The 27,969-nt window shown below is 37.3% G+C and overlaps 1 protein-coding gene across 4 annotated transcripts in view; it reads right to left on the reverse strand.

The window, feature by feature from the left end:
• The window catches only part of ITCH (itchy E3 ubiquitin protein ligase), a 143,948-nt gene that overhangs the window by 39,060 nt on the left and 76,919 nt on the right, over positions 1-27,969 (reverse strand). For all 4 annotated transcript variants that reach the window (XM_015087599.3, XM_015087600.3, XM_015087601.3 and 1 more), the window contains 5 exons: positions 13,099-13,256; positions 11,560-11,749; positions 9,170-9,265; positions 7,760-7,934; positions 3,139-3,208 (listed from right to left, as the gene is read on the reverse strand). In XM_015087599.3, coding sequence (XP_014943085.1) covers positions 3,139-3,208; positions 7,760-7,934; positions 9,170-9,265; positions 11,560-11,749; positions 13,099-13,256 — 689 coding nt within the window. The remainder of the gene's footprint in view (positions 1-3,138; positions 3,209-7,759; positions 7,935-9,169; positions 9,266-11,559; positions 11,750-13,098; positions 13,257-27,969) is intronic.

A 27,969-nucleotide genomic window follows, 5' to 3' on the forward strand; every position in this document is an offset into this window, starting at 1 on the left:
AATACCCTAAGTGTATAGCTGCCATATAAGTTCAGATTTCAGGATGAGCAATTTTCTCTTCAAAAGTTAACATGAGGCAGGATAAATTTAATAGAAAACTGATTTTCTATCTATGTTCTAAGTATACACTGCTGATACCAGCAATTCTTGGAACAAGCTGTGAAAAACAAAATTCAAAAAGGTGGATGCACTTGCTAACTGAAGGCTCTGCTTTTAATGAGATGGGCTATAGAGTTGATTTCTTCCTTTGTTGAAAGAAGTCACATGATAAACAATACTGAGATTACTGAACATCAAACCTGAATGCAGATCAGAGTACTTCTTGACTTGAATAAAACAGTAAAAAACAGAAGCTTACTGCTGTTCTACATATTCTTTCACAGCAGGTCTCAAAATAAGAAAATATCTTTAGACTTGATGGGTAAAACCAGTTATACAAAGCCCTATTAGACTACATTGTTGAACCAAAGCATTCTTTGTACTCCAGCCTCTTTAGTTTGCATGTATTAAAAATTCTTCACTGTCAGCTTGTGAGGCAGTAATGTCTAGTCCAAGCACAAAAAAGTCTGAAAGGGTGAGGAGGCTGGATTTCAAATACATATTATGTCGGGGCGCCTTGCTCTCTCTCTCAAGATAAAATAATTAAAAAAGTAAAATAAAATACATATTGTGTCACAAAAATAATGCTGTCAATTTCAGAATGTAAACACAGGCTGTAAGTTGGGGTTTTATTTCCTGGGTCAATCCTGAGGATATGTCAGGTAGAGTTTCATTTGTTACAATATATCAATGTTGTCACTGGTTCCACAAATAAGGCATGTGCCCCAAAGGCAGAGAGTCATGAAGCAGTGTTCTAAGTAACAGGGTGATCATAAACTCATTTAGGAGGAGGGGTATACCTCAATTTCTGAAGTGTGAAACATAAAAATAAGCAGAATGTAAAATAAGCAAGCCAAGATTCTGATAACTTGGGTAACCTGGGATTGGGTCTTTAGAGGCAGTATTTTAGGGAAGTGTTGTTGGCTAAAGTGAAAATGAGAAGGATCCTAGTGATGAAGATAATAATAAATACAAAAGGCACCAACCTGCAGGAAAAGCTTTTTTGAATAAAGGCAACATAGCCAACAATTCATGCTTCTATGGGCAAGGGGCCATTTTTTCCTACAGCTGCTCTGGAGGAGGAGTAAAATGGTCTGTACTTCTGACAAAAGCTAATTGGGTCATGGTTTATTTGCAATAAAATTAAGAGGATAACACATGACCTTCAGATATATCTTTTCGGTGCATCAATTTCTCCTCTGTAACATGGACATATGACAATTCTAGAAATAAAGCTGGGAAAATCATCCATGTGTAGGAATGCAATCTGACAGATCTAGTTCAATATGCTTCATAAAGGCAACATCCCCTTTTCTAAAGTACTTCATACCAACCATGTATTCTCCACTCTGAAACTCACACACAAGACTCCTTATCATACTGCCAGGCTTTGGTGAAACAGAAATTCACAGTTCACTTTCATATGCCCTCCCTTTGTTACACGATAATAGCAATAACAGTTATAAGTATGATCTATTACATTTTTTATCTGTCTCACAAGAGTGCTAAAGATAAATAACTCTAAGAGCAATGGGGCTTCTCACAGTATTCAGTATCATTTACTGTCCAGATTCATGTGATGTTGACACATCATTTTTTTTCTCCATTCCTCAATAAAGTAATGCTAGAGCAATGTATTTTAAAGGCCAGTGCCTCCCAACAAGACTATCTAGAAATATTAATTTTGGAATTTAGCCCCCAAATTATGAAATATCTGTGGCTCTTAAAGATAAAACTTCAAGTAGTTCCATAAATGGGTTTGCTGTTTTCTACTTTCTAAACTCTCTTCAGCTTCCATGCAAAACTATGAAGCCATGTTTATTCTGGAACCTTGCTACTATGCTATGACTTATATGATACTATAAAACAAAATTGGTAGAGTAGGCCCATCTTAAAATCTATTAACAAAGTTGAATTAATAGAACATGCCATGTCCACCAGTGCAAGGCACAATGTCACCAGCATAAGATGCTCCCTTTTTCACTTTCTTTCAAGATTACATCAACTCACCCGTTCTGAACAGTGTTTTTTTTAGTTTATTTATTTTGAGAAAGAGAGAAAGCACATGCGTGCATGCACACACACGCACGCACAGGTGGGGGAGAGAGAATCCCAAGCAGACTCCCTGCTGTCAGTGCAGGGGCTTGATACCATCATGAGATCATGACCTGAGCTGAAATGAAGAGTCGGACGCTCAACAGACTGAGCCACCCAGGCACCCATGAACAGTGTTTTAGAAGCATAAATGTGGTCAAAATATTTAAGCTTTTTATTTTGAGATAATTATTACAGGATGTTGCATAAATCATTCCAAGAATCTCACAGATCCTTCACCAGTTTTTCCCCATGGTAAGATCTTATATACCCATAGTATGGTATCGAAATCAGGAAACTGACACTGGTATGTTACTGTTAACTCTAGACTTTATTCCATTTTCACCAATTTTTAAGTTGAATTCATTAATACGAATGTATAGTTCTGTGCACTTTTAACCCATATATATAGACTTGTGTAATTACTACCATGATTAAGATACAGAACTATTTCACCACCATGTAAGAACTACTTATATTCTTAACTCCTGTATTTGCACCCACCTACAACTGGCTCTGGCTCCTGACAACTACTAATCTGCTTTCCACTTGTGTAATTTTGTCATTTTGAAAATATTACATAAAATGAATCATACAGTATGTAATCTTTTAAGATTGAGTTTTTTCACTAAGCATAATGCCCTTGAGGTCCATTCAGATTGCTGTATAAATAATCCATTTCTTTTTATTGCTAAGTGAGCAAAATATTTTTAACCTTTAAAAGAGTAAAATAATTCTGAATTCCAATATAAGTTAATTATAATAAGAAAGTCAACTTGAACTTTAATGCCTTTTTGGGCAATTTAATACCCACTTGGCACTCTGAATTAAACTAACACACCCAAAAAGCCTCCAGACATTCACTCAGGCAAGAACAGGCTATCATCCATAAATACCTGATTTTTAAAATGACCAAATGCAATTAAAAAGAATCATGTCACTTACCCCATCCAGGAGGCAGGGGACCAAGGGGATCAAATTCTTTATTTTGCGATGTAGTAAACAAATCCTGATTCTAAAAAAGAATAACAACAACAACAACAACAACAAAAAGGTGAAATAATGAACAACTTAATCAGATAACCTGAAAGCAAGGTTATGAGTTCTAGTATGTCCTTCTCCGGCCATATGTAACATAACACACTCTTGCAGAGTTCACATCTTAAGAGATGTGTCACATGGTCAGTGGATAAATGCCAATACACTCTGGTAAAGAAAGAAAATCTTTGTAAACATTAATGCTTGAAATTACTTGAAATTTAAATATTACAAATACATAATCCTCAACCCCAAAGGACCATTTTCTTCTTGTTCAGCTACAAATGAGTAATTAGAGAAATATGTAAATCCCCAAAGAGTCATTTATAAACAGTACTCAGAATCACTGGATGGCTGACAATAACCTTGTATTTCTAACTCAAAGAGAATTAAATACAAAACATGGTATATTTGTATATACCATGGGAGTTGGGGAGCAGGAAGAACAAGCTGTCAGATGAGTAAAAAGAAAGAATTCCAGTTTGAAAGTCGACAAGCCTAGATCTGTATAGAAGACTTCTTAAATTTCTATTTCCAATGACCACATTGGTGGAGACAGAGAAGTTTGGCTAGATAAAAGGAAATCATTTGGAAAAAGGTGTCAACCATTGGTAAGAGAGAAGCAAAAGCCATAGTGACTCTATGCAGGGTTAATGGGTATGTTCTGGTTTAAATGTATAATAAAGTGAAGATAATATATGGTCTCTCAGAGGAAGATTTGGTTAAAACCTTTCTCCTTTAGTAAGATAAAAGCAAACAAAAGACTGCTTTTCAAACAAAAATTATTAATAGAAAAAAATATACAAGTAAAATAAGGAAAGTGAACCCCATATGTCCAGCATGAAGATTCAACAACTATCAAGACTTTGCCAAATTTTCTTTTTATCCCTCTCTTCTTTGCTGAATCATTGAGTCATTTTACCCCTATGTCTTTCTAAAATTTGTGGACATCTTACATACCTAACAAAGAATTTATGTTAATTTTATTTTCTAATACCCAATCACTAATTAAGTCCTCACATTACATTTGGCCGAATCTCTTAAGTCTTGATCTATAGCAGTTCCCCCTACTGTCTGTTTTTTTTTTTTTTCTCCTTGTCATTGACTTATTACAGAAACTGGGTTAACTGTCAAAGTTTTAAAGCATATGAGATGCTCTATTTCTGATTTAATAGCTCTTGGAAGACAGACCTGTCAAGAATTGGCCTTGCTCCTCCAGACAGACACAATTATGAAAAGGGGTGAGCGCAGAGAGGCCAGGAAGAAACACCATAAAAGGTCTGAACCCTGGTTATGGAACATGTCTGAAAAGTCTGGCATATGACAAACTATTTTGATAACTTTCTAAGACCCTAGCCCATTCCACTGGCTCTCCCTGGTTAAATAAGTTGGGGACATACATGTTGAAACCACAGGCCAGGAAGAGCCATTATACAATGTTCCATCATCAATCATTTCCATTCTGAGGTTAAAAATACTAGGTGTAGGGGCATGCCTGGCTGGCTCAGTCAGTAGAGCATGTGACTCTTGATCTTGGGGTAATGAGTTGGGTGTGCAGCCTACTTTTAAAAAAAATGCAGAGTGTCTGGGTGGCTCAGTCAGTTGAGATTCTGACTCTTGATTTCAGTTCAGGTCATGATCCCAGGGTCACGGGATTGAGCACCATGTTGGGCTCTCCAGTAAGTGTGAAGCCTAGTTAAGATTCTCTCCCCTCCCTGAGACCCCTCCGCTCATACATTCTCTCTCTCTCATTCTCTCTCTCAAAAAAAAAAAAAAAAAAAAAAAAAAGCTAGGTGTATGACAGTCTATTGACCTGGAACAAAGGCCATTTAATAAAACAGACTTTCTCAGCAATATGTCACCAACCACCCCACCCCTTTTTAAGTAGTTGATATTAAGAATGTTCAATTCATTCAATTCAGTTACTGCTAGCTATTCAGTTACTGCTAGTTACTGCTAGCTATGTTAAGGGTAACTAAAATAGGCTGTTTAAGTTAGGATTTAAAAGTATTCTGTAACAAGAGGAAAATGGTCAGATTCTTTTGGATAAGAGGGGGAAAAATGAAAAGAAAAAAAATAGAACATGCACAATGAGGTAAAAGATGCAATTCAAGAAAAGTTCCAAAGACTCCAAGTATCAAACTGGTGAAGTTTACAATGAAGCAATATACATTGTTGGTGTTCTGGAAATATGTTAAATCAGTCTCTGAAAAGAATGTCTTAAAAGATCATGTACTGTTGGGGCACCTGGGTGGCTCATTGGTTGATCATTTGACTCTTGATTTTGGCTCAGGTCATGATCTCACAGTTTTTGTGGGTTCAAGACCTACATTGGACTCTGAGCTGACAGCCTGGAGTCTGTTTGAAATTCTCCTCCTCTACCTGCCCCTCCCCTGCTCATACTCTCTCTCCCAAAATAAATAAACTTAAAAAAAAAAAAAAAGATGAAGTACTGTAAAAGTAAGCTAAAGCACACATTTACAATGTGGATATGAGGGAAAGAAAAAATGAAAACTAACATTTTTATGCATCTAATATGTCTTAACCATATTAGGAACCTTATTTTACAGAAACCTCAAAAAAACAAAAAAACCCTCTGAAGTATCTTCATACTTTAATAGTTAAAGTAAATGAGTCTTGATGAGATTAAGTAACTTACTCAAAATCATACAGAGAAAGTAACTGTGGAACCAGGATTCGAACCCATATGTCTGACTCTGAAGCCCATGCTCTTTCCACTGGACACCCATGTGGAAAATAGCTTTAAAGAAGGCAGGCAAGCTAGGCATTCAAACCTAGAAGAAATTTGGCCAGGCATACCAAAGGTGATTATAATTTAGAAAGAAAGGAAGATGTAAAACAGTACAGGAAAAAAAAAAATGAAAAGGGTAAGGTAGACAAAAGACAAATTAATTTCACATCTAAAACCACTGGGGAGAAATACAGTAACAGTTGCCTATAGAAGGTGGAAGGAAAAATTGTCATATGAAATAAAGTATCTTAATCAAAACCAGGTAGTGAAGGGAAGGCTGCTGATAAAGATGAATTTGTCTGAGCACCTGGGTTGCTCAGTCGGTTGGTTAAGCATCTGACTCTTGATTTCAGCTCAGGTCATGATCTCACAGTTCATGAGATCAAGACTCATGTCGGGCTCTGCGCTGACAGCATGGAGCCTGCTTGGGATTCTCTCTCCCCCTCTCCCTCTGCCCCTGCCCCACTTGTGCTGTCTCTTTCTCTCTCTCTCTCTCAAAATAAATAAATAAACATTAAAAAAAAAAAAGACGAATTTGTCTCTATCAGTGAATGAAAACTATTATGGTGATGAGATCCAAGAAATAGATAGGAATATGGAGAAAAGAGGGAAAAATAATGCCTACAGAGGACAGGCTTTTACTCTGATGTATTCTAACAGGGATGCTACCAATGTTGGTGAAAGGGAAGAAATGGTAATGAAGCAGGTCAGCTTCTCCTGAACTCTTGGAGAGATTTTCTCCTGTTTAAGTTCTATGTATTACTCAAATAAATCCTTCTTGTTTGGCACACAGAATCAAATTTCTCCAAGAACCATTTTCCTTTCTTCAGAGAAAAGATCTGTAATACTTTATGATTTGAGAGACTATAAAATTCCTAGCATCAAAGACTACACAATAAAATGTTAATACACTTTGGTGAACTTTTTGCTATTATTGCATTACTCTAAAGGAAAATATGTAAAACTTAAACCATTTCCAGAAAGGAGATGTTTGCATACCAAAGTTAATACAATTTTGAAACCAGAAAAATATATTTAGAATAATCATACAAGGAATCCAATTTCTTTAGTCTCCTAGAGCACCAATGTATTAGGTTAACTTTATTTTCATATGTCACAAAATGATTCAATTCTGTCATCAGTTCTATATAGCCACTTAACAGTCAGGTGCTCTTAGAGCCAAACCTTCAAATATTCTGATAAGCGAGGCAATATGAAATTTAAAACTGTTTTAATTCTCTTCACGCTGCTTGGGTTTATTTTTATTATTCTTTTATCCATGAATTTTAAGTTTTCCTAATTACTTTTTAGTTTTGATATTAACAAAGCAAAGGATGTTGAATGTCAGAAGTTTCAAAGAGGTAAGAATAGATCACAGGCACAGAATACTCGAGACGAGGTCTAAATATATATTTATCAACAGCAACAACTGGGTGCCATCTTACTTGCCTTTTTAGTACTTAACATTTCATATGAAGAAAAAAAGAAAGGTTAAAGTCTAGTACTCTTGGGGCGCCTGGGTGGCGCAGTCGGTTAAGCGTCCGACTTCAGCCAGGTCACGATCTCGCAGTCCGTGAGTTCGAGCCCCGTGTCAGGCTCTGGGCTGATGGCTCAGAGCCTGGAGCCTGTTTCCGATTCTGTGTCTCCCTCTCTCTCTGCCCCTCCCCCGTTCATGCTCTGTCTCTCTCTGTCCCAAAAATAAATAAACGTTGAAAAAAATAAATAAATAAAATAAAGTCTAGTACTCTTAAATTTATAGTGTAGCAGGCTGCTTACCCCATAAATGAATCTCTGGTTAAATTGCTGCATTGCTCCTTGAAGCTGACTACGTTGGAGTTGCCACTGTTCATAGTTCCGGACAGATTCCAATGTCGGCCTCTGCCACGTTGTTGTTCTTGTGAAATGGTCAACATAATAAATACGTCCCATGTTGTCAACCCGCCGTTCCCAGCTAAATCAGGACAAAAACAACCTAATTCAACAATTATTTGTGATACAGATATGAACTGAACAGGACTTCATCTTGGCCCTGGTGCAGGATTGGTAAGATTTTACCTTAAACTACTTTTCATTTACCTAACTCTTTTATTTTATATATATTTTTAATGGTCTTTAAGTGAATATAAAAGGAAGTTTCTAAAAATTTCTCTTAAAAGTTCTTAATATGCACCAGGTTTTAAAAACAACAATGTATATTCAGTGAGTAAGTCTCAAACAGTAATTAAGAAACAAGTTCTCATTTTCTTTCCAATGTTCTTCTGACTGTTGCAATTCTAACAGGGACACAACTTTTTCTATAAGATTACAACTACTGATCATTTCAAATGGGTGCATAATATTAAGTAAACATTAATACAATAACTTGGTGATTTCTACTTTGTTATTTATGGTTGTTTCTAATATTCTCATATTACAAAAAGTAAAATAATAAATACGTTTAATACACCAATTTTTTTTCTTCCTTGCATTTACTTCTTAGGATAAATTTCCTGGAGAGGATTACTATAGTGCATTACTATAGTTATAGATACTTCCTGCAAGAGTTGTAACTAATTTATACTATCACTTGCAATGTTATGTGGTAAAGTTTCTCTACAATCTCATCAATACTGGATATTATCTGCTAATTTAACAAGTGAAACAATACCTTTCATGTGTGTACTTGAGATTACTAGCAAGATTAAACATGTCCCCAAGTTTGCTACTGACTTCCCTTGAACACAAGTATTTTCTTCCATTTTCTAGAATGTAAATGATAAATGTTTAACATCATGTATTAATATATCCTTTTATTGCCCCAACTATTCTACAATTACTTCACTATTATATACTAATAGACTTTATCTTCATATATATGATAGGGGATATGATTCTTATTCAGTTAAATAATTACTCTTGATGAAACTAATTCTAAAACCCTGTGATTTGAATGAAGTATAGAAAGGAAAACTTGGAAACAGCAAGACCTATAAAATCTTGAGGTCAGAAATGAATGAAAATCAATTCAATGCTCATCATCATGCTCAGTCAATTCTTTCTCTTCTTTCTAGTTGCATCTACCACAACACAAAGAGGATACAGAAAAGGCTGAAAGGAAGAGGAAAAGTAGGGATATAAGGAAGATTTTGTACAGATATCCATAGTTCTAAATAAATACTTTTCTTCTTCCTTAATTCAGATACTTACCCAGGAGGTAGAGGTTCTGGTCTATCCCACGTTGTTCTTTTTTCAATATGATCTACGTAGTAAACTCGCCCATGCTGGTCCACTCTCTGCTCCCAACTTAAACACAAAATTTAAAAGGCTGCTATAGCACTTGTCTTTGCTTTTTTCTCTTATATGACCACATTAAAGAACTGAGAAAAATAAGTATGTCAATATATAAAGAAGATACCAAAAGAATTTATGAATAAAGGCAAGACTGGTATCCTGAGGATGACAAAGTAAGCTTTCTTCTGCAGAAGTATCCGCTCAAGATATTCCTTGTATTTCTTTTAAAAAAAAATTTTTTTTTTTTAACATTTATTCTTGAGACAGAGAGAGAGCATGAACAGGGAGGGTCAAGGAAGAGGGAGACATAGAATCTGAAACAGACTCCAGGCTCTGAGCTGTCAGCACAGAGCCTGACGTGGGGCTCGAACCCACAGACCGCGAGATCATGACCTGAGCTGAAGCCAGACACTTATCCGACTGAGCCACCCAGGTGCCCCATATTCCTTGTATTTCTAAAGAGGTCTGAGGTAGATGCACTCAGGTGATAAAGTCTATCTCAATCTGATCATGGAATGTGCAAAACTTAGTGGGGAAAAAATGCTTGTAATTAATGTTATGAAATCTGAAGAAAGACTGAGCCAAGGGCAAAGTACTATTTGCATTCCAGAAGAACTGAAATCAAAAACTAAGACTTTATCAGCTGTGTCTCTGCATAGTTTAACAGACAAAGTCAATCTGAGTATTCTAGTCTCCTTGGTATGTTAATCCCTAAAGTGAGGAAGACAGGAATAAGCCATCACAGCTTAGAAGTACCAATCACTTTAGGGGCACCTCGATGGCTCAGTTGGTTAAGTGTCCAACTCTTGGTTTAGGCTGACAGCACGGAGCCTGCTTGGGATTCTTTCTTCCTCTCTCTCTGCCCCTCTCCTGCTTAAGTGTGCACACTCAAAATAAATAAACAAACTTAAAAGGAAAAAAAAAAGTACCAATTACTTTGGAGAGTACCAGTTTCTGTATGGTAATCCCTTGCACAAATAACTTTCTCATTTGGGTTCCCATGTAGGTTTTGCAAAAGGAAAATGGCCCAACTATGCAGACAAATAATACCTGTTTAGCAATTAAAAATTTCATAAGGGTTTATTAATTTATCAGCCAATTAATTTTAATTAGATTCCAAGCTCTGGATTAATGTGAAGAATGTATATATGTACATAAACTACTAGAGTATTATTAATTTTTAAAATAATTAGTGGAGATTAAAATGGGGTTATGAGTACTAATTTTATCAGTTTCCTAAATTATTTTTTCCATAAGCCATTTATTTATTTACTTTGAAATTTTTTTATTTTTTAAAATTTACATCCAAATTAGTTAGCATATAGTGCAACAGTGATTTCAGGAGTAGATTCCTTAGTGCCCCTTACCTATTTAGCCCATCTCCCCTCCCACAACCCCTCCAGTAACCCTCAGTTTGTTCTCCATATTTATGAGTCTCCTGTTTTGTCCCCCTCCCTGTTGTTATATTATTTTTGTTTCCCTTCCCTTATGTTCATCTGTTTTGTCTCTTCAAGTCCTCATATGTGACTTTATGAGTGAAGTCATATGATTTTTGTCTTTCTCTAATTTCACTTAGCATAATACCCTCCAGCTCCATCCACGTAGTTGCAAATGGCAAGATTTCATTCTTTCTGATTGTTGAGTAATACTCCATTGTATAGGTACACCATGTCTTCTTTATCCATTCATCCATTGATGGACATTTGGGCTCTTTCCATACTTTGGCTACTGTTGATAGTACTGCTATAAACATGGGGGGGGTGCATGTGTCCCTTCAAAATAGCACACCTGTATCCCTTGGATAAATGCCTAGTAGTACAATTGCTGGGTAGTAGGGTAGTTCTATTTTTAGTTTGAGGAACCTCCATACTGTTTTCCAGAGTGGCTGCACCAGCCTGTATTCCCATCAGTTTCCTAAATTTTTACTACTTTGCCATAATGACTTTATGATGGTCGAAAAGTATTTTAAGAAGTGGGTTTTTTTTTCCCTGTCAAAGAGAAAGCAATCTGAATTTGGTGACTATTACTTGGCACTAGTTAACTTTCTATGGTTTAGAGTCCTTCAATAAAAAAAATATAATAAAAATAAAAAAGTATGCCCTGGAAATGAGGAGGAGGATGACTGCTAATGTGGTGAGGTTTTTTTGTCCAGTCTGACTCTAGATATAGCCCCCCCACCCACCAAAACCAGTTACCACTGCTTGAAGATGCTTTTTTAAAGAATGAAGTTCAGTATTATGTTCCTTATTAATAAGTATATGCAGAAGCCTAAAGCAAACAAATGTTAACAAAAAACAGCTACTTACCCAGGTGGTAGGGGAGCTTGAGGTACAGTATTTAATGGCCTAGGGCCTGAGCCTCCAGATATAGTAAGAGGAATTATTAATCCAGATGTTGCTCCTTCAGATGTATTTGAATTTATATTTGTTGGTGGCAGAGAGCCTGTACTGGATCCATCACTTTCAGAAGTAGCAGATGGTGAACCATTGACAGATGCTATAAAAGATTTGTGGAAAACAACAATCTTTTATTTTCAGAAATCTAAATTCAGGACAGAATTTTAACTTAAAAAAAATTAAAAGGCAGATGACACAGAAAATTTAAGATGTGGACATGTAGGTAAAAATAACTTAAATAAAATCAACTTTTTAAAATAACTTTTTGGGTTCTATCTACTCCATGTCTCTTTACTAATTATGAAGCACATGCAAATTCTGATTTCCTGATGCCACAGAAATAAAAACTTTTAGAATAGGAAAGCATTGGTATCCCTTGGTGTTATAAATTCATTTAGTAATTTTTCAGATCCTTAAAACTGTCTTTTCTATGAAACCCTGCATATCAAAGACCAATTTTTGATGTTATGACTATTAAGCAATAGCACTGTACATAGTACATCTTCAAGAAATACCTGACAAAACAATTACCGGGAGAAGTCACCAATATTTTGACAAAGTAGTATATGATTTTAAAGACTGGGAATATATTATTAACACAATTTTTACCCCAAACAGGGGAAGATGTATAATTAAAAACAAAGTTTTTAATAAAATGATTTGTAGGGGCACTTGGGTGGCTCAGTCAGTTGAGCATCTGACTTTGGCTCAGGTCATGATCTCGCATTTCATGAGTTCGAGCCCCATATTGGGCTCTGTGCTGACAGCTCAGAGCCTGCAGCCTGCTTCTGATTCTGTGTCTCCCTCTCTCTCTGCTCCTTCCCTGCTCATGCTCTGTCTCTCTCTCAAAAATAAATAAACATTAAAAAGAAAATTATTTGTAGACAACCAATTTACTTTTTAATAATATTTGGTTTAATTTTTTTATACATTCCCTGTCCACATACTAGCAGAGGGAAATAATAAATGATTAAAGATTCTATTCTGGCTAATCAGGGAAAATGGATATTCTACCTAGAGCTGTTAACATTTTTACTACACAAAATGTGTTCATTGGTTGTATAATTTTTGCTTCAAAATCTGAATATCATTTAGCATTGTTGGGTTACTCACCATTTACTAACTGTCTTTTTAAAGGATATAATGAGAAAAGCAACCAGATCCCTGACGATATGAATAATGCACATAGGGCTCTCATTTTATTTCTCATTTTCAATAAACCACTTGCCTCAATAGATTTTCCCTAGAGGAAAAACTTATGGAAAAGCATACCTTTGTCTACCTACAGAAAGATCATTCTGGGCCAAAATCTTAAATATAAAAATACCGCTAGAAAACCAACCTGAAAGAGTCTCCTGATTCTTATCTGAGGATCAATTCCCAAACAGAACGTTATTTATAATCACAGTACTGACAGTTACATCCCTAGTGTGTGGCTGGAATACACACCTGGTCTACGTGGGGTAGGTGGAGGTGGTCGTGAAGGTCTTGGAGGCCTAGAAGGTTTAAAACCGCCATTTGAGAGTGATGGAGAATTATTCCCATTGACCTTCCTATTTTCACCAGCCCCTGAATCCTCAGGTTCATCTGATCCATTTGGATTTGTTCTGGGTAAGAAGTGGGGAAAGGGAGGGGAAAATGAATGTTCACTGAATTTAATAAAAAACAAGACCAAAACTTAAAATTTCTGGCCGGCCTTATCAAGTACGTGAATAGCCCTTGGGTAGAGTCTTATATGTAACCCTCAGAGCCCACCCAGCAGCAAGAGTGAGGAGTTGCCTAAGGGCAACAGAAACATGTGGGACTCTTCAAAACTATTAGGTATGCTGGTTCAGATTTCAAATTAAGTCTTTGGAGGCCCTGTATAAGCAGGAACAGAGTCAAATTCTCAAAATCCCAATGCCTTAGAAAGGGCACTATTTTAAGCCCAGATAATGTCACCATAATTTTCCTGGTTTCCATTGGCCCTTAATATTCTTCAGTTTTAGGGTAGGGTTGACTGTTTTATGGCAGAAGAAAGAAGTATACTTATTTTCCAGAGACAAGGTGTTTTCTTTCCATCCCAGAAAACGGTATACAAAATGTTGAAAATTAGTGATTAGAACAGAGGTGCCCACAGACCTTTTTTAAAAGGGAGGTGTTATTTCTTCAAAGCAATGACATAAATTGAAAGAAAGAAAAGAGAGGGGAGGACAGTAATGTCAGATCGAAAGTTTTTACCACTGTCAGCTAAATATACTTGATTACTTTTCCCAGGGAAACCTAGCCATGAATTAGACAGCAGAGCGTTAGTTTAGACAGTTTGAAGAAGCCTCAGCTAAGGCTCTGCTATCTACTATCTGGTAAGCAGCAAACCACTATGCAGTATCAATCCATACTACAGTATTAATTATTCAGAATAACCCTGAACAAAGTAATATCTAATCAATTCAAGAAATTAATATTGAGAGGCATGACCACATATTAAATCATATTCAAACTATGTTCCCCTAAAGTTTTTTTAATTTTTTAATGTTTATTCATTTCCTGAGAGAGAGAGAGAGAGAGAGAGAGAGAGACAGTGCAACCAGGGAGAGGCAGAGAGAGAGGGAGACACAGAATCCAAAGCAGGCTCCAGGGTCTGAGCTGTCAGCACAGAGCCCGATGCGGGGCTCAAACTCACGAACCACAAGATCATGACCTGAGAAGTCGGTTGCTTAACCGACTGAGCCACCCAGGTGCCCCTCCCCTAAAGTTCTTTAGGGTTTTTCTACTCAAAGTATGGAACTCAAAATATGGAAAAGAAGCAAAGGCAATACACAGGAGGCTTATTAGAAAAGCGCAATCTTGAGGTGCCCAGGTGGCTCAGCTGGTTGGGTGACTGACTCTTGATTTTGGCTCAGGTCATGACCTCATGTCTTGTGGGATCAAGCCCTGCATCGGGCTCATGCTGACAGTGAGGAGCCTGCTTGGGATTCTTTCTCTTCTTTCTTTGCCCCTCTTCACTCTCTCTCTCTCAAAATAAATAAACATTTCAAAAACGTTAAAAAAAAAAAAAAGAAATACACAATCTTGCACTCCTCTCCCAGGAGCCACTATACCAGAACTAGAATTTTAATAAGATCCCCAGGTGATCTGTGTGAATAGTAAGATATGACAAGACTGCCTTGTGGGTGCCTCAAATGCTTATTTTGTTTTGTTTTGTTTTTTTAATTTTTTTTTTTTTAACGTCTATTTATTTTTGAGACAGAGAGAGACAGAGCACGAACGGGGGAGGGTCAGAGAGAGGGAGACACAGAATCTGAAACAGGCTCCAGACTCTGAGCTGTCAGCACAGAGCCCGACGCGGGGCTCGAACTCACGGACTGTGAGATCATGACCTGAGCCGAGGTCGGCTACTTAACCGACTGAGCCACCCAGGCGCCCCTCAAATGCTTATTTTGAATAAAAGGAACAGCTCAGTAACGGGCAGTCAGCACCTGGTTAGTGTTGACTCCTACAGGAAGGCCAAGTCACCCCAGAATATGAACTGAATGCAGGAAGAGTCAGCTTTGACACTGCTCCTCTACCCCTAGGTGCTGAGTTCCAAACCCATTTTTGAGTAGCATACCCCTTTAAGACTCTGAGTATTGCCTCTCCATACTATTTCAACACATTACTAGTTAGTTCTTAAAAATATTAAGAACTAATTAAGGTTCTTAATGCCTTTTAGAAGGTACACAACAAATGGCAGAATGGACCAAAAGTGGAAAATTGAGGTTTCTAGCTCTGGCTCTGCTATTAAGAAGTTATTTGACCAAAGAAAAGGTACTTAAATCTCCATGCACGTCAGTGCTAGTCAAGTTTCAGGTATATGTGAGGAAGGAGAAACATTTGGGACATGAGGTAAATCTGCTATGACAAAGGGGAAATCCAGAAACTGGATTCAAAAATGCAATATCCTGGGGTTGAGGATTAAAATTTTGGAGATTTCAACATCCATGCTGTTTACTCTTCTAACACCTTGGCCTCAGTTTCTCAATATAGTTATCTGACAATCTGAGTAGTAGGATGACTCCTTAAATGTCCTTGATACTTAGAAATTGTTCCTCCTTCCTAGGTCTTAAACTCACAAATCTCTCTACCTACAACGTTCTACTTCTTCTACCTGCCTCCCACCGTATCTTTGATTCAGTCTCATCATGGCCTTTAACCCACTCTATATTCACAGTCCATCAGCTCTCTTCAAGTCCCACTTGGGTTCCATCCCAGGGTACTACTTCTCCTAGTACCTTTCATTCCTTCACTATAGTCCAACATCCCCTAACCCCAAGCAATCTTTTCATTACAACTAATCCTTCATTTACTTTTTCTACTACTATTCTCAGGGGCCAACAAGTAATAATAAATAATGTTCCAGGTGCAAAATCAGGTCTATTTTAGCAGAGTAAATAAACTAGGTAAAATACCAAATTAAAGGAGTAGACTATTCTATAAAGGTCCTCATAAATTTCCCACTGTGCCCAATAAAGAAAAGTCTGTAGGGGTGCCTGGGTGGCTCAGTCAGTTAGGCATCTGACTTTGGCTCAGGTCATGATCTCACAGCTTGTGAGTTCGAGCCCTGCATCGGGCTCTGTGCTGACAGCTTGGAGCCTGGAGCCTGCTTCAGATTCTGTATCTCCCTCTCTCTCTCTCTGCCTCACCCTTGCTTGCTCTCTGTCTCTCAAAACTGAGTAAACATTAAAAAATTAAAAAAAAAAAAGAAGAAAGAAAGAAAAGTCTGTAGATTTTCACTACCAATGTCTAATAAGATAAAGTCTTTTCTTCCCTCCTGTTAGTGTATGTGCTGCCAAAGTGAGCACCTTTTTTCCTGTTAAAAAGAAGAAATCACAGCTCAAATCTCCTAGGAGCTAAAAAGCTAGAAATGACAGAGGACTATGACAGCCTACGCCACAGGTTCACTGGGATTGGTGTATTAATATTAAAATTAATACTAATAAAAATTAATAGTAATTTGGTAGGGCAAAGGACTTTTACTAGGTGCTGTACAATTAAAGAGACTTAGGCAAAAGACAAAAAGAAATTAAAACTGTTTCTTCAGTCTCCATCTTTTTATACTGGCAGGCATCAGTTTCCTATAGCTTGTTCATTTTAGAGACTGAGACAAAAGCTACAGTTGACCTTATTTAACAACTTCAACTGGACTATACATACTGCTTGGAAATCAACCATTTTCTACATATTAAATCTACTTTTGACCACATTTCCAATCTGTAGATGACCGTCATCCTGCCTCTTCCCTAACATGATAATTATCTGCTATCCTTCAATTGTCTCATCTACCTTAAACTTTCTCTGTTTCAAAGGGGAGGTAGGTGCCATGTCCAGCTGAGAAGGTGGCAGAAGCCCCTGAGACAGCCCAAGAAGATGAACAAGGAAGATAAAACACTCAAGCAGAAACAGAAAGAAGAAAAGAAACTCAAGGAACTAAAATCAAAGGCTGCAGGGAAGGGCCTACAGGTGGAATTAAGAAATCTGGAAAGATTTCTAAGCCTGGATGGCTTAGTCAGTTGAGTTCCAACTCCTGATTTTGGCTCAGGTCAATGATCACAGGGTTGTGGGATTGAGCCCCATGTAGGACTCCACGCTCAGCGTGAAGCCTGCTTGAGATCCTTCCCCCTTCCTTCCCTCCCCCCCCCCCCCACAACCTTCTCCCCTGCTTGAACTCTCTTAAACAAAAAAGGGAAAAAAAGGAAAGAAAGAAACCTGACAAAAAGTAACCTGTTCTTGTGCCTGAGGCAATGGTGTTCCTTAATTCTATTCCTGTTTAAACATCTGAATTCCCTGTCTGTTACAGCATCTATTGCCAACTATAGCTAGGATGAAGTGTTGTCTTAGTTCCTATTGTACATTTAAGAATAAACTTTCATTAAAAAAAGGAAAAATCAATCAAAAAAATTTCTCTGTGCTCTTATCATCTTCATTTATTTGTTTCCCCTCTTGGGGGAAAAATGTCTCTTCACTACTTCAAAGCTAATTTGTCTTTGTGTTTTTGATTTCAGCCTGTATCTTCTAGGACTTTTCATCATCATTTAACACCTTTCTTCTATCTTCCATCATCTTCCTTCTTCCAGATCTTTTCTCTCGGTTCATAAACACAATCAAACCCCTCAACCTAAAACACTTCCTCAATCCTAACTGCTCTTCAAAACAGTTCTTTTTTCCTTCATTATAACTTTTTGTATTTATGCTATTAAAGAACTTAGTATATTTTAGTTTTTCAAAGACTTTCACTTTTCAAAGTGAAAAACAACTTCTAATCATAAAATAAAAATCACCTTCAGTCCTGCCTTCTGGAGATCATTACCATTAAGACATGGAACTATCTCTTGCCAGTCCTATTTCACCGGCTCTGTATGTAATCATACAATGTTTCCTATCTTGAGCAAATGTTTGTTTTATTACTCATTATATACTGGGCATTTCCCCCAAATTATTAAAAAAACATTTATAATATCTAATGACTATAGAAAATTCTAATACATAGAAATATCATCTAATCATTTTCTTTTCTTTTGGTGGGGGAAGAGGAGGTAATTCCTATTTCCTACAGAAAGTCAGAATAGAACACCTGGGTTAAAGTATACAAATATCTTGAAGATATTTTAATATTTAATATTACTAAAAATATTTTCAAAGATAATAATTAATCTGTTCTCCCATCAGCTAGTTATGAAAATGTCCACTTCACCATAAAGTATTTAAATATTTTGAAGTCTTTACTAATTTGGTAAATAAAAATGTTAATGTTCAACAATATTTCATTTATAAGCCATTAGAGTTTCTTCTTCCATGAATTGCATACATCTTTTATACATTTTTCTGTTATAAGAGAATAGTTCTACTTATTATTTGTAAGATCCTTTTATAATCTGAGGATATCAATTTATCGCTTTTCATATTGGTTAAGTATCTGTCATCCACTTTTAATTCTATATTTGAAAATACACAGAGGAACTAGCTGGGGTTGAAAACAGATTAGAATCCCTTTTTGTGGAGACAAAAGAAGTAAAAGCTAGTCAGGATGAAATTAAAAATACTGTAACTGAGCTGCAATCTTGAATGGATGCCACGGTGGGAAGGATGGATAAAGCACAGCAGTGAATCAGTGATATGGAGGACAAACTTATGGAGAATAATGAAGCAGAAAAAAAAAGGGAGACTAAGGCAAAAGAGCATGATATAAGAATTAGGGAATTTAGTGACTCATTAAGGAATAACATCGGAATCATAAGAGTCCCAGAAGATGAAGAGAGAGAAAAAGGGGTAGATGGTGTATGTGAGCAAATCATAGTGGAAAACTTTCCTAACTTGGGAAAAGACAGAGACATCAAAACCCAGGAGGCACAGAGAACTCCCATTAGATTCAACAAAAACCGACTATCATCAAGGCATATTATAGTCAAATTCACAAAACAGGCAAGGAAAAGAATCATGAAAGCAGCAAGGGAAAAAAAGTACTTAACCTACAAGAGAAGACAGATCAGGTTCACAGCAGACCTATCCACAGAAACTTGGCAACCCAGAAAGGAGTGGTAGGATATATTCAATATGCTGAATCGGGAAAATGTGCAGCCAAGAATTCTTTACCCAGCAAGACTGTCATTCAAAATAGGAGAGATAAAAGTTTCCCAGACAAACAAAAACTAAAGGAGTTCATGACCACTAAACCCGCTCTGCAAGAAATTTTAACAGGGATTCTCTCAGGGTAGTAAAGATTGGGGAAAAAAACCAAAAAACAAAAACAAAAAAAACCCTAAAAAGACCAAAAGCAACAAAGACTAGGAAGGACCAGAGACCACCACCAGAAACTCTAACTCTACAGGCAACATAATGGCAATAAATTCATACCTTTCATACTCACTCTAAACGTCAATGGACTAAATGCTCCAATCAAAAGACACAGGGTAATAAAACAGAAAAGAAAACAAGATCCATCTATACGCTGTTTACAAGAGACCCATTTTAGACCTAAAGACACCTTCAGATTGAAAGTAAGGGGATAGAGAACCATCTATCATGCTAATGGTCGCCAAAAGAAAGCCGGAGTAGCCATACTTATATCAGACAATCTAGGTTTTAAAATAAAGGCTGTTAACAAGAGATGAAAAAGGGAATTATATCATAATTAAGGGGTCTATCCAACAAGATGTAACAATTATAAACATTTATGCTCCAAATGTGAAAGCACCCAAATATATACATCAATTAATCACAAACATAAAGAAACTCATTGATAATAATACCATAATAGTAGGGGACTTCAACACCCCACTTACAGCAATAGACAGATCATCTAAATGAAAATCAACAAGGAAACAATGGCTTTGAATGACACACTGGACTGGATGGACTTAACAGATATATACAGAACATTTCATCCTAAAGCAGCAAAATACACATTCTTCTTGAGTGCACATGGAACATTCTCCAGAATAGATCACATACTGGGACATAAAATGCACAGAAGAGTTTTATATTCCTATATAATCAAATTTATTCAGAAATAAGTTCACTATTCACATTTTCTCCTAAAGGTTTTATAATTTAATTTTTTTGAACTCAATTTTCTTTTAAATTTTTTAAGTTTATTTATTTTGAGACAGAGATAGCATGAGTGGGGGGAGGGGCAGCGAGAGAAAATCCCAAGCTGGTTCCACACTGTCAGCACAGAGCCCGATGTGGGGCTCAAACCCATGAAGCCGTGAGATCATGACCTGAGCCAAAACCAAGAGCTGGGTTAACTGACTGAGCCACCCAAGCACCTCTGAACTCAATTTTAAAGTCAACCTGGAATCTACTCTGATCTTGGACAAGATAAAGCTCTAACTTGATTTTTTCTTTTTCCATATATAGCCAGTTTTCCTTGGCTTAATTAGTCTAGTATCTCATTCTCTTCTGCAGTATTTGACAGCATTAAATACTCCATCTTTTAAGTTGGTTTACTTATTTTGGGAGAGTGCGTGTGCAAGGGGGGGGAAGGGGCAGAGAAAGAGAGGGGCAGAGAGAATTACAAGCAGACTCAGAGCTGTCTGCACAGAGTCCATTGTGAGGCTCTATCTCACGAACTGTGAGATCATGACCTGAGCCAAAATCAAGAGTCAAAGCTTAACCAACTGAGCCACCCAGGTGCCCCAATTACCTCATCTTTTAAAACCATTTTCTCTTAACTTCTTCGCTTCGAGTTAATCTTGTATGCCCACTTCTAACCATCTCTTCTTCAATTTGTCTTCTTCCTCCCATTCACTAAATATAGGTTCCTATGGTTCTGTTCTGAATTTTTCCCTAGAGTCTCAAATTTTATGATTTCAAAGATCATCTCTAAAACGGTTCCCAAATCCAATCACTCATCCTTGTTGCATTCCCATCCTCTGGTACCAAATTATCAACTAAATGCAGGAGATCTAGAATAATTCTCCAATTGTAAGGCTAGTATTCCTCTCATGGTCTGATTCTATGGTGGCACTGCTATCCTCCCAGGCAACTTGACTTTTCTTCTCTCCTGTTCCTCTTGATGCTTAATACCTAAGTCTCACTGATTTCACTTCCACATTCTCTCCCTACTCTTCTACCACCATTGCCCCAGTTCTAACCCTCCTTATTGCTCACTGTATTACTATACAACTTCCCACATAGGTCTCCCCCACCTTCACTCACCACCAGATAATACAAGCTATACACGATTACCAAATAAAATAAAATACTTTTTCCTATGGAGTTTTGATCATGCCAATGCCCCAAATACTTTTAGAGATCTTCCTCTCCACAGAAGGATTCTATGAGCCTATACAGGCATACCTCAGCAGTATCAGTTCTAGACCACTGCAATAAAGTCAATATTTTTGTTTCCCAGTGCATATAAGTTATGTTTACACTATACTGCAGTCTATTAAATGTGCAATAGCATTATGTTTAAAAAAAATTTTACTTACCTTAATGTAAAAATACTTTGTTACTAAAAAAATCCTACCCATCATCCACACTGAATGTGATTCAAGTCTTAATCTCCTTGCTAGTGGAGGGTCTTGCCTTGATATTGATGGTTGCCGACTGATCAGGGTGGTGGTGGTTGCTGAAGGTTGGGGTGGCTGTGGCAATTTCTTAAGAAAACAATGAAGTCAGCCACAACAATTTATTCCTCCTTTCAGAAAAGATTTCTCTGTAGCAATGCTGTTTGATAGCATTTTACTGAAGTAGAACTTCTTTCAAAATTGGAGTCCATTCTCCTAAAACCTGCTGCTGTTTAATCAATTGAGTTTGTGTAATATTCCAAATCCTTTTTGTCATTTCGACAATCTGCACAGCTTCTTTACTAGGAATAGATTTGATCCTAAGAAACCCCTTTCTTGAACGCATCCAAAGAAACAACTCCTCATCCATTTAAGTTTTGACATGAGATTGCAGCAATTCAGTCATATCTTCAGGTTCCACTAATTCTGGCTCTCGCTATTTTTGCCACATCTGCAATTACTTCCTCCACTGAAGTCTCAAACCCCTCAAAGTCATCCATGAGAACTGGAAAAATTTTTTTTCCAACTCCTGATAATGTTGATATTGTGACCTCCTCCCATGAATCACAAATGCTCTTAATGGCATCTAGAATGGTTAATCCTTTCCAGAAAGTTATTACTTTGCCCAGATCCATGAGAGAAATCACTACCTACAGCAATCATAGCCTTAAGAAATGTATTTCTTAAATAATAAAACTTGAGAGACAAAATTATCCCTTGATCCATGGGCTGCAGAATGGACGCTGTATTAGCAGGCATGAAAACCTTAACCTTGTTACACATCAGCATCAGAGCGCTAGGTGACCAGACGCATTGCCAATTAGCAGTAACATTTCCAAGAATCTTTTTTCTGAGTAGTAAGTCTCAACAGGGGGCTTAAAATACTCAATAAACCTTGTAAACAGATGTGCTATCATCCAGGCTTTGTTGTTCCATTTACAGAGCACAGGCAGAGTAGATTTAGCATAATTCTTAAGGGCCCTAGGATTTCTGGAATGGTCACTGAGCACTGGCTTCAACTTAAAGTCAGCAGCTGCAATAGGCCCTAGCAAGCCAGTCAGCCTATCCTTTGAAGCCAGGCATTAACCTTCTCCTCTCCAGCTATGAAAGTCTTAGATGGCATCTTCTTCCAATATAAGGCTGTTTCATCTACACTGAAAATCTGTTGTTTAGTGTAGCCACCTTCATTAATTAGCTACATCTTCTTGATAACTTGCTGCTTCATCTTGTACTTTCATGTAAACGGAGATTGTTTCCTTCCCTAAACCTCATGAACCAACCACTATTGGCTTCAAACTTTTCTTCTGCAGTTTCCTCACCTCTCTCAGCCTTCACAGAATTGAAGAGAATTAGAGTCTTGCTCTGGATTAGGTTTTGGCTTAAGGGAATGTTGTAGCTGGTTTGAACTATCCAGACCACTGAAACAGTCTCCATATCAACAGTAAGTCTGTTTTCTTACCATTTGTGTGTTCACTGAAATAGCACTTTTAATTTCAAGAACTTTTCCTTTGCACTCACAACTTGGCTAGCTGTTTGGCACAAGAAGCCTAGCTTCTGGCCTATCTAGGCTCTCAACATGCTTTCCTCACTAAGATTAATCATTTCTAGCTTTTCATTTCAAGTGAGAGACATGCTATTCTTCCTTTCACTTGAGCACTTAAAGACCACTGTAGGGTTATTAACTGGCCTAACGGTTGTGACTCAGGGAACAAGGAGGCCCAAGGAGAGGGATGGGGAACAGCCTATCAGTGGAGCAGTTAAAACACCCACAACATTTATCAATTAAGTTCACTGTTGTATATGGGCAGAGTCTGTGGTGCCCCCAAACAATTAAAATAGTAACATCAAAGATCACTGACCACAGATTACCATTACAAACATAATAATGACAAAGTTTGAAACAGAGCAAGAATTACCAAAATGTGACAGAGACACAAGTGAATGTTATTAAAAATAACGGCACATTGGGGCACCTGGGTGGCTCGGTCGGTTGAGCGTCCGACTTCGGCTCAGGTCATGATCTCATGGTCTGTGAGTTCAAGCCCCACGTCAGGCTCTGTGCTGACAGCTCAGAGCCTGGAGCCTGTTTCCGATTCTGTGTCTCCCTCTCTCTCTGCCCCTCCCCTGTTCATGCTCTGTCTCTCTCTGTCTCAAAAATAAACAAACGTTAAAAAAAAATTAAAAAAAAAAATAATGGCACTGACAGATTTGCTCAATGCAGGGTTCCCACAAACCTTTAGTTTAAAAAAAAAAATCAAAATATCTGCAAAGCACAAAATGAGGGATACCTATATTTACAAACCAAAACCTCCATCTGGCCCCAACCTATGTAACACTAAAAATAACTAACACTTTAGGTCGCAGTAAAGCATGACAATTATGAGTTCAGGCTCTGAAGGTAAGGCAATTGCAGGTTAAACTGTGCCACTACACTATTAACTCAGGCAAGTTCCTTTCCCTTTCTTAGGCTTAGTTTTCTTATCACCCATAAAAATGATCCATACCTACCTACCTCACAAAAGTGTTTAAGATTAAGTGAAATGACAGGAAACATGCTCATACTGCCTGACATAGAAGAGATAACAAATATTAACTAATGGATTCTACTCTCAAATTCACCACCTACCATTTTCCCCTTTCAATTACCCTATTTTTAGCTAGACACTGTGAGTGAGGATTTCTAACAACACACCCTATGTTGTTCCCCATCTCTATAACTGTTTTTCTTCCTTCCACCTAGAACCCCTTCCCCTGTCCAATTTCCCAAGGCATGCAAAACCAAATTACAACTATGCTTTATGGTCTTAGGTCAAATGCTATTTCTTCCATGAAGCTTATATAATTTTGGTTTATATACTGATTTACATTTTTTTAAAATTTTATTTATTTTTGAGACAGAGAGAGACAGAGCATGAGTAGGGGAGGGGCAGAGAGAGAGGGAGACACAGAATCCGAAGCAGGCTCCAGGCTCTGAGCTATCAGCACAGAGCCCAACGCGGGGCTCGAACTCACAGACTGTGAGGTCATGACCTGAGTTGAAGTCGGATGCTCAACTGAATGAGCCACCCAGGCGCCCCCTGATTTACATTTTTTAAAACCATCATGTATTATTTTCTAGTAATAAAAACAGTTCGAGAAGAAACAAAATTCAAACTAGTTCTGAAGTAAAAGAGCATGAGATTAAGGCAGAATGACAATTCTGTAAGCCTAGATTTTCAAGAAATAGACTTCATTACATAACTGAAAAAATTTCCCAAAACAGTTTGTTGTAATCTAAGAAATACCTGTAAGTCTAACCATAGTGTTTCTCAAAGTGTATGGCGTGGTCTAACACTATAGGCATCACCTGGAAACTTCTGAGAAGTGCAAATCGTAGGCCCAAACGTAGACCTAACAAATTGGGAACTGGAGATAAGACCGTAATCTGTGGTTGAACAAGTCTTCCAAGTGATTCTGATACACTCTGAAGTTTGAGAAACATAGCCATACTAAAAGAGCACTGGTGGTTTATTTTAGTTCTTTTAGTAAATGGGTGTGAAACTAAAACTTGAAATGGATTTTGAAAACGTGGAAACCTATACACTGTATAGAATTGTCAGTGTGAACTCACCACCTCCATTATCTTTAAAAGGAATTAGCTACTAATTACATGCTACTATGGCTTTGTTCCTCTGCTCCACATTCTTATAAACCTCTGCTTATCTCACCATGCATATATATCTAACTTATACATAAGCCCAGATGTTTATGGACAGGATAAAGAACCCTGGAGAACCAAGATGCTAATACAGTAAGGTCCTAACAGCCAATAAAGTACTTCTAACAACAAAATCTTAAATACTAGGTGCCAATCATCTTGAACTTCATAAAAATGACAGAAGACAATGTTGAATAATATAGGACATCCAGACATGCTACAGAGGAAAGCAGACTAACAAGACTATATTCACAGTATACAATAGGGCCTGAATTAGGACAAAAAGGTAATGTAACCTAAAGTTGTTTAGTATCTTCCTAAATGATAACTGGGCAAGAAATTGGAGGGGAGGGGCACAAAACCCTTGTTCACTGGGTATATACTGCCCTGCTGTTTAGTCTTATAGTTATGAAGTAAGCAAATAAAAGCAAAGGGAAAAAGCCAGTCATGGCCATGATCATTGTGTAGTAACATTTAACAGTATTTGACAGTTTACAAAATGCTTTTCAAACCCATCATCTCAGAGATACACTCTCTGGAGTAAAAGCTAACATAAAGGAATTCATACTTAACACAAAAGACATGCTTAAAGATTATTCTGGCAGTCTCAGAAACCTAAAAGACACTATTCCTCAGATTACTACTTCATTTGGGTAGAAGCATTGATTAAATAAATGGCATGAAGCTAGGGTTCCAGGAATGCCTTTGTAAGACATTTACAGTTGACTAGAGTGGTTTCATAAAGCACTTTAAGAATGAGACTTGTAGGAGTAACTAGCTAGCTCAGTCAGTAGAGCATGCGACTCTTGATCTTGGGATTCTAAGTTTGAGCCCCACGTTGGGTATAGAGAGTACTTTAAAAAAAAAATAGAAAAATTAAAAATAATGAGATTTGTAAAAAGAAAGAGTGACTTAAATGAACCTTTCTTGTTTTTAAATTGTATTTATTTTGAGAGAGCAAGAGAGAGAGGGAGGGAGGGAGGGAAAGGAAGGGAGAGAGGGAGAGAAGAGAGGGAGAGAAGAGAGGGAGAGAAGAGAGAGAGGGAGAGAAAATCCCAAACAGGTTCAATACTGTCAGCATGGAGCGCAACAAGGCAGGATTTGATCCCATAAACCGTGAGATCATGACCTGAGCTGAAATCAAGAGTCAGCCAACTGAGCCACCCAGGCACCCCTTAACTGAACCTTTCAATGAGCATACAAAATTCTATGACATTCTCACTTATTAATGGAAAAATATGGGTTTATTATATAAAATAGGAGTTACCTGATGAACACAAACTGAAATATTAAAACATTATGGAGAAAATTTCAGGAATTCAAAACTCTAATTAAACATAAAACTGAGGGGAAGCACAAGAGGCTAGAGTTGTCTCCCCGTCTACAGAGATATGTATATTTCTTTTCTATTGCTTTTTAATCACACTGAGAAATAAAAGCAGTTATTATTCCGTGGACAAGATGTTACTAGTCCTTAATATTCCACCTCTTCAGAGATTAGCATAAGAGATGAGTTTTTGTCACAGGAGTGACTCTGAAAGGAGATCTCTATTAGATAAAAGAGAATAGCTTTACACACTTTAATTTTCCCAAAGATCTTGGTGAGTTGTCTTTTTTTAACTTTATTATAAAATTTCCCATAAATCACAAAAGTAGACAAACTAGTAGCACAAATTCCCTATCAACTCAGTTTCAACAACCATTAACATTTTGTTCTACTTGCTCCACCTCTCCTCTCCTGCCACCACCTAACACGTTAATACCCCATCTTTAAGGGTATTTTCCCTTATGTTCTGTGATACTTCTACACTTCTCCTCTTCTGATCATTACTTCTGTGGTTCATCATCTTCCTACCCACTGTTTACTCAGTTTGGGGAAAAAGGAGGAATCCAATGGGATTTTGTAACTCTCTAAGATATGTTACTTACTGCCTTAAGACTAGGAACATCTCCTTTTCTAAATTTATCTCCCATTATCAGTTTTCTAGCATAACACTAAACACCTAAATGTTTAAATCAGTTAACATTCAAGGCATTCAACACTTTTTAGGCCCTAGATGTCAAGGCAGATAAGCCCATGAAAGTGGTGAATCCACTGGCACCTGGCTGCCTCAGTCAGAAGAGTATACGACTCTTGATCTCAGGATTGTGAGTCTGAGCCCCACACTGGGTATAGAGATAACTAAAAGAAATAAATAAACTTAAAAAAAAAAAGTGCTGAATCTAGGGTTAGAGTGAACAACTGGTACAAATCACTGCTCCTTTCAACAAAGGCTCAGAAGATACCATAGATGGTGACGACCTTCCCATATACCCAAAGCTTATAACCCAGCTTTTCTAGAAAAAAAAATTTAACAGTCCAGTGATGGCCCTGGGATTCTGAACTCCTTGCCTTTGAAAAAGTGCAAATATATTCACTTTCAACAAGCTGAAGGAAATATTAGCAATTTGGGTATCCCTGGGCTACTCCAAAGAACTGCAGTCAAATAAGCTAAGTATTTTGAAACATTCATAAATATTTCCTTTCTTACCTTGAGCCCTAAATTTCTTTTTAAAGATTTTATTATCTAAGTAATCTCTATACCCAACATGGGC

Source organism: Acinonyx jubatus, chromosome A3 (genome assembly GCF_027475565.1).
Source record: "Acinonyx jubatus isolate Ajub_Pintada_27869175 chromosome A3, VMU_Ajub_asm_v1.0, whole genome shotgun sequence".
Taxonomy (NCBI): Eukaryota; Metazoa; Chordata; class Mammalia; order Carnivora; family Felidae; genus Acinonyx; species Acinonyx jubatus.